At 28.3% G+C, this 8,585-nt stretch overlaps 1 protein-coding gene across 2 annotated transcripts in view; it reads right to left on the minus strand.

Annotated features, from left to right (window-relative positions):
- LOC107453213 (ubiquitin fusion-degradation 4-like) overlaps positions 1-8,585 on the minus strand; it is a 158,249-nt gene that overhangs the window by 48,141 nt on the left and 101,523 nt on the right. For both annotated transcript variants that reach the window (XM_071187446.1, XM_071187447.1), the window contains 2 exons: positions 4,064-4,217; positions 3,261-3,349 (listed from right to left, as the gene is read on the minus strand). In XM_071187446.1, the coding sequence (XP_071043547.1) occupies positions 3,261-3,349; positions 4,064-4,217 (243 nt within the window). The remainder of the gene's footprint in view (positions 1-3,260; positions 3,350-4,063; positions 4,218-8,585) is intronic.

Here is an 8,585-nt window from a genome sequence, read left to right on the forward strand (position 1 = left end):
ATCGGATAAACGGTTGCCTTCAAGTTTGTGAACTGGATAATGCTCTTATCGCAATTATTAAAGAAATTCAAAGGGTGGAATTCAGTGCTGAAATTAAGTCAATCAAAAATAAAGGCTGTGTTCCAAGAAACTCTAAAATAATAACCCTTTCACCTTTTCTAGATTCTGACAAGGTCTTAAGAATTGGTGGGAGACTCAAAAATTCAAATCTGTCACTGTCGGCTAAACATCCTTTTCTTTTGCCGAAAAGTCATCATTTTGTCACGCTTATTATAGAATATTATCATAAGCTTTCGTTACATTCTGGCATTTCTGTAGTTTTATCTTTAATTCGGCAAAAATTTTGGTTTCCAGCTGGGAGAAACACAGTAAGAAAGATCCTCAGAGGCTGTATAACTTGTTTAAAGGTAAATGCTGTTTCTTCAAGCCAGCTCATGGCCGATTTGCCTCGTGATCGAGTTATTCCATCTAAACCTTTCCAACGTGTTGGGTTGGACTTTGCAGGTCCAATTTCAACCAAACCAAATTTACCAAGATCTAAAGTCACCTTAAAGTCGTACATTGCACTTTTCATTTGTTTTGCTACGAAGGCTGTCCACTTGGAACTTGTCTCTGATTTGTCAACAGAAACCTTCCTAGCATCCTTTCGTCGATTTATTGCTAGACGAGGGTTGCCATCTGATGTATACAGTGATAATGCCACAAATTTTAAAGGAGCCAGTACCTATTTGAAGTCTCTGTTCAAAATTGTTTGAGACAATTCAGTTCAAGATTTTTCCAGCAATCTTCAAATCTCTTGGCACTTTATTCCTCCTGCAACACCTCATTTTGGCGGACTCTGGGAGTCTAATATTAAATCAACCAAGAGACACCTGCTGAAAGTATGCGGCTTAGCTACACTGAATTTCAAAGAACTGGCTACGCTCTTGTGTCAAATTGAGGCTTGCCTCAATTCACGACCGTTATGTCCATTAACATCAGAAATAAGTGATCTAGAGGCTCTTACCCCTGGACATTTTATTGTGGGTGCTCCACTTCTTTCATTGCCTGAGAGAGACCCATCACCATCCATGTGTCTCAAGTCTAGATGGTCTTTAATTCAAAAACTCCGTGCTCAATTTTGGATCAAATGGAGTAAAGATTATCTCCAAACTCTGCAAGCAAAGTCTAAATGGACTGTTTCTGGCTCAGAGTTTCATGTTGGAGATTTAGTTCTTCTCAAAAATGACAATGTCCCACCTCCATTAAAGTGGACTTTTGCACGAGTTGTGCAGGTATTTCCTGGAAACGATGGTATTATTAGGGTTGATAAATTAAGAACAGCTCATGGAGAAACCACCAGGCCTATCTGTAAAGTATGTCCATTGATAAAAAAATAACATTTCCACATCCTTGGGTGGCAGGATGTTTTGACTCTTTTTATAATTTCAATAACAGATGGCGCCAGTGGTACTGTTAATCAAGAAATATTTTGTTTTTGGTATTTTTCTTTCCTTTTTTTAGTTTCAGTTTAGATTTATTCATTATGTTGGTAGATGAGCAATATTTATGTTTGGCAATATGGCCATTGAAATTTCAATTACTCATTTATAATTCAATGAAAAATATTTCAGTGTTATCTATAAATCATGCTCTGATAATCAATCAAAGAAATAAAGTATATATCCGGTAAGACTTCGAAAACTTATTTGTTGTGCTAAGTTGTCATAATTTTCATTTTCCCACATTGTATTAGTTTCTATAATTTTAATGATATTCAACTTAACTTTTATGATTTTTCTATTATATAAGTTTATGATTTATTTAAGATTCATTCCGAAGATGAATATTCTCATTTAGGAAAAAATTTCCTTCATCAAGACAACACTAGAGTGCACACCTGCATAGTTCCAATAGCAAAGATTTTAGAATTACATAGTTGTTAATATTAGAGAATAAAAAATAGATACAACTAACATGCAGCAAAATTTGCAACATGAAAGGGAAAATTTAAAGTAGTAAGGAAGTTTTCCTTAGAAATAAAAAAATGTTCTAAAATAAAGGTCCACTAAGTACCATATGTTCAATTATAAATGAGGTAAAAAGCATTCTGCAAAAGGTATGATAATCCTCCTTGTTCTATTCAAGCTATAAGTATTTATATAAATAATAAAAATTAAGTTAAAAAAGAATTTTAAAAAAATCTGCTTGTTTTTTATACGAAGATCATTTAGTTTAAAATGTAGTTTAAATAACATTTTTTTACACAATGGTCTAAATCCAGCCAATCCAGCTACTTGCATTGCCTTCTACATTTTTAAATGTTTTTTAGTCTCCGTGTGCACGACTATGTCCTCTCGTCAGTTACGAGCACTCGCAGAGAAATCTGGACAGCACTCAATACAAGAAAAAATTTCTATCCTTTATTAGAAACTTTGATGAAAAAGAATTCTTTGGAATAGTAAACTTAAAAATGATAATAAATATTTCTTTACTCTCAGAATAGCTTATGATTGCCAGATGAGATAAACTCTCTATTTGTTCTATGATTACGATTACTTCAGTGCATTGGATTGCTTTTTGTAACAATCAGATTCTCAGACATTATATTTGACCACACTTCACATGGCATTTGGAATGACGTGCACAGAAGAAAAGGGGTGAGTATGGAGGAAGGAAGGGTATGCATAATGAGCAGAACAGTCTGGATTGCAGAAGAGGAAAAAAGTAATAAACTGGTCAGCATGCGCAACTAAACACTGTAAGATCTTTGTTCAGATAATTGTGTTTTAGACACATATAAAAGATACATGACTTAATTATTTGAACAGCAATAACCACAAGAAATTTAAAGAATAAATTAGAAGTTATACTTGAAGTAATAATCAACAATAAATAGTTTTTAACCTATTGATGTGTTTACACAACATAGACAAAGCTCATATAAGTTGGCAAACAGAGATTTATCTGTTTGCCAACTGATTATAACTGTGGCTATCAGAGAAAAATTTGTGAACTCATTAGGCATTAGTCCTGGCTTTTTTTAAACTTTCCAACATAAAAAAAACACTAGTTCTCATATTTTTCAATGGGAAAATTGTGTATAATAGAGAAATTTCCATACAATTTTGCCCAAGGGTATACTTGGAAGGTTAAGTGTTTTGATTTCCTTTATAAAGTTGTTTGATAAAAAATGTAGAGTGAAAACACTTTCCTTTTATTGTAAATTAGAATGAATAGGCTAACTCAATTTTTGAAAAGAATTGACAGGATTAACTTACACCTGGTATATTAGGCCCCTTTAGTTGTAATATAAGTTTGGGTTGTAATGATGATACCTGAATGTCATCCAACTCTAAAACATCAGAACCTAAATAATGGAGAAGTTAATTTAATGAACTAATTTTTTACAATTATTTCTCAATCTAAACAAACATAAATTAACAAAACTGTTCCTTTAAACAAATTATTTGTAGCCACATGGTCTGGAGAATTCTTATCACTATCAAAACTGATAGAATATTTTTTACATAACAATCAGAAAAAATATTTCTGCACAAAACAATAAGAATATATATGGTCAAGTTTAAGGGCAGATATTTTCTTTATAATCTTTTCCAAAATATTAGACAATAACACACATTTTTCAAAGAATACAGAACAATTATTTTAGTTTTTCAGAAATCCAGTAATAGATTGAAGGTAAAGCTTAATAGTGTCAAATGCAATGCAAAAACGATCTGTAACCAAAGGTAATAAAATCAAACTGCAATAAAATCTATGCCTGATGAAGAGAAGATCATAAGAGCTTTTCAGGTTTAAGCATTTATTATAGCAACAAAGCTTTCAGATTAGCACTAGATTGCAAATGACATCAGATCCAAGCATTGACATCCTGTAATCTGTAAAAACACTTATTCTTCTACACATATGAAATTGTAAACAGTACTGTAATTCGATATTACCTAAAATTACGGTTTTAATAAATATCTCTAAATATAGTAATGTTTAGACAATTTAGATACTTAAAGAAAAAAAGGCTAGTACATTTTACATACAAAAAAAAAGTTTTAAAAATAAATACCTGGAGCTGGGATATCTAAATCGGATATCTGATTAACATTTGTTCTTCCTGGCCTTGGATCAAAAGCAGGTATTAGAGCTGAAAACTGTCTTTTCAACACAAATTCATCATCCCAACTTCTAGGTTTACCATTTTCTGGCTCTGCTTCATCATCCTGACAAACAGAAAATTAAATTTTAAGCTTTATTGATATCCTTCAATAATAGTGAAATTTCAATAAAATGTCCATGAACTTGCTATTCTGACTATGTGAGTTGAACACGAATATGTTATTACAAATTAAACGATAACACAAACTATACATTTTTAAACATTTATGGAAAGTAACATAAATAGACAATTTGGAGCTGAAAATTATGAAACTAGATACAAACAAATGACTACTTTATTACTGTGGTTGAGCTGGTCAACAAAGCACAAAAGTCTTTGAAATTACATATTTTATTAGAATTAAATAGAAATCACAGCTTTTTTCATTTAGTTTTTTTAGTCACTTTTGTACAGTCATACTAACAATATGTTTTTTCTGAGAAAACAAAATAAAATTATGAATTCAAAAATCATATATTAGTTTTTATTTGTATTTTAAAACTTTTAGCATAACTCATTGGTTTCAATTAAAAAAAATGATAAATAAAAAAAATATGAAAAAACAAGTACAAAATTGTTTAAAAATTACAAATACTTATTATAGAAAAAAACATTTTAACCAAAATATTTAAACTTTAACTGCCTGTTAAATTATCATCAGCATTTTTGCATGTTAGTCTCGACAAAGACATTTCTTCTACTACCTTAATACTTTATATTGACCTTCTTCCTTTATATTGTCAGAAAAAGGTAAATTTAATCCTAAAATTCACCATAGATAGCCAATAAAGCATAGACTATTTAAGACCAATGCAAATTTTACAAGCTTAAAACATAAAGAAAGAAAAAAATGCGTTTATACCATATATGGTTCTTATCAAAAAATCATGATGAATTTCTTAATTTTCAAGGGATGTATTTTCTTAAATTATTCTTATTATTATGTTTTCTTGATTTCTTGATAACGCCAACCAACAGCTATGTTAGCTTCCACAGATAGGAATATAATATTTTATTCAATAAAACACAAAATTAAACAAGCAATTGAAATTTTATAATTAAGTTACATTTTCTATTATGACGCAGATGAAAAGCTTATTTCAAATATAGAAAAATATTATAAAAATTATTAAAATATTAATCAAATTAAGGATTTTCTCAAAGTAAGGACTAATAGAAAAATTTAGAAAAAAAAGAGAACAAAAGTTTAAGAAATAATAAAACAGACAAAAAAAAAGCAAAATTAAACTTTTCTGTGATTTTCAAAAAGCAATCTAATCTTCCATAATCCTGTAGCCAAAACTATCCTTCATTTTAATATCCCAATTTTAATTACTACAAATATTAATGTCTCTGAAACATAAAAAAATCATGATGTGGTTAAATCTATGATCAGAGCTAAATTTTTATTTTTTAAAACTTTATAAACAAACTGCAATTTGTAAAGGTTATTAAGGGACATCAAGCAGTTAAATATTTGCTTGATTTACAAATGTCACTATAATATTTCTGAGCACAATAAATAACAACAGTTAAATACCATTTCAATACTGAAATTAGAAAAGTTTTCCAATTTCACTAGAAGAGATTTTTTAAAAGTAACTATTGAAATTTTCGAACTAAACTTTTGCTGGTACTAAAAAGGAGAATATAAAACAATAATTTGTTTATTACGAGAAAATGCATATTTTAGATCTTGAAATGAATAAAACTTCTACGTTGAGTTACTAAAGGAAAAAAAAAATTTTTTGGAACTTTAGTTGTTTGAAATAAAACATAGGAAAGGTGTTTCAGAAATTAAATCTATTACTCTTTTATTTTCATAGGTTTAAACTCTTCAGGATCTTAAATCAAAGATACATTTTATAGTAATAATTTTATTAGTAAAAACAAAATTTATGCTTTGAACATTTGTTTCTTAGTTTAATAAATCAGAATTTAGTTTAATAAATTTGGTAAAATATTTTGCTCACCCTGACATAAAATTTATAATTTAAATATTGTTACATAAAGCCTAAAAACCAAGTGGCTATGTTAAGTGCAGGCAAAAATAGAATAATATACTCAATTGTTATGTTACAATCATTAAAAGAAGTCACAAGAATTTAACAATACAAATACAAAGTAGTTAATATATTATTTTGAATATTTCTACCACAAGTATTTTTTTTCATTTAATATTTAATTTAATAAGAGGGGGGGGGGTTGTGCCTATTATACTATCATGCCTGTTATACTTATGGCATGTAAGAGATGAAAGACCTGAAAGGGTAAACTTTTTTGCATCTCTCATTTTTAAAATAATTTATTTTTAGTGGCATAAAACTTCTGATGTTTATTGAACAACATGAAATCACTCAAAAAGTTTTATATACATTTGGTTTTAAACCATTATAGAAACACAACTTTCGTCTTTTATAAGAGAAAAAATCACGTAAGCTTTAAAATGAAAAATACCCAACATCATGACAAACATACTTGATTTATTGTTAACAGGAGACAAAATAAAAATGAATTAGGCGTGGATGCCTAAGAGTTTCATTTTGCACAGAAACATAATGCATTTTACTCATTAAGCATAGACAAATAAAAGCAAGAACACATGTTATAAATTTGCAGTGTTGGTAAGTGTAAGGAAATTATAGATAATGATGCTTTACAATGATTTTCTGATTCTTCATTTAATATCAAACAATTAGGATGATTAAGTGTTCATATAAAATTTGCAAAGAAAAACATATATTTCAAAAAACTAGGATTACGAAAGCAAGTAATGAGTAACAAAGTTTGCAATTGTTAAAGAAAAACAGCAGCATTGCCTTGGGAAGCAGTGGATTTAGTTGAAGCAAAGTCACAGCTAGATGATAAGATTGGTGTTTCCTGCTATATATAACATTAGTACAGTAGAGAACCGATTATCCGGAACGATCGGGACCATCGCTATTCCGGATAACTGATTTTTCCGGTTTTCTGAATCACTACAAAAAGTCGTTTTTTTATTGTTAAACCCAAATAAAAAAAAAAATAATATTTGGAAATAATCTTAAAAAGAAGAAAAAACGATGAAGTAATACACAGGGTGGCCACTCAAAACAGATTTAAAATTTCCCTGATTTTTCCAGGTTTTCCAGGTAAAAATCTTAAAATTTTCAGCTTTGTGTTTTTTTCCTTTTTTCTTATAAAGTTTAGCATGTGTACAAGAAAAGTGTCTGTATTATAAAATATCTTATTCAAAACGTCATTTTTTTAAACATATCTTGAAAAAAAATTAATTTTTTACAAGATATTTTTTTATTATTTTTTAATGTTTTGGTACAACATTAGTTTTTAAAAAATTAAAACGTGGAGAAAATAATATGTTTAGCTTGCAGAATATATTGTTTTTATTGAATAATTTTAATTGTTTTTATTGAATTTAATTTGTTACTTTAAGTAGCAGTTGCTCAAAATGTACCTACAAAATGACAAAATCAGAAGAACCAATAAAACCTTGAATAAGTATTGTTTAATATATTTTCATTAAGGAAAAGAAAACCGTTTCAGGTGATTATATATCAATAATTTTTAATAATTACAGTGGCTCCCAAAAGTGCTCACTCACTTATAACTTATATTGAAATAGGAAATAAAAATTCAATAATTAAAATGAATATTTCACAATGGGTATTTGATAATAAGATGTATAATCTATTCTTAGCAAAACTGCACGGAATATTTTAAAAACAAAGCAAAAGTTAATTTTTTAATCAAATAGCAACAAAAATGTTAACCCACGAAAGTCATCTTACATTTAAATGTTTTGGATCTCAGAATTAAAATTATCGTCAATTGCTTCTTTAATTTAATTATTTTTCATTTAATTTTTTATTTCTTTATTAGAAATTTAGTATCAAACCTATAATAGCAAAATTATATTTTAATTTTTGCCTGCTAACTCCATAATATTTTATTTTATCATTTAAAAATGACTTGCGGTCGTAACAAAATAGACCAAATTTGATTATTTGTCTTCATAAGAGGTAAATCAGTAATGAATATGTCAAATTAGTTTACTGTATTCAATTGAACTGTGCAATATGTGATAAAATGCTTAAAAGAAGGACTTCATATCAGAAATTTTATAAATTTTGTGGAAATATTCATAAATTTACAATTGAGTGTTGTAAAAGTTTCTGTAAAAATTTTAAAAAAATATTCTGCGCGAATTTCACCTGACAAAAAAAAAACTAGTTACACGTATTTTCAACCTTTTAAAGCTATTGTAGAGGCTAAAGAAAACTCCACTAAATGTTAATTTAACGAAAAATTAGATTTACTAATAGACTGAGTTTTTTCTTTAAAAGTGTGTGATGACTTTTGTGGGATAAAGTTTTAGTCACTTTTTGATGATTGATTCCTTTGTACTGTTGCTACAACTCTCTTTCCTTTTTAT

The sequence above is a fragment of the Parasteatoda tepidariorum genome, chromosome X1, assembly GCF_043381705.1.
Source record: "Parasteatoda tepidariorum isolate YZ-2023 chromosome X1, CAS_Ptep_4.0, whole genome shotgun sequence".
Taxonomy (NCBI): domain Eukaryota; kingdom Metazoa; phylum Arthropoda; class Arachnida; order Araneae; family Theridiidae; genus Parasteatoda; species Parasteatoda tepidariorum.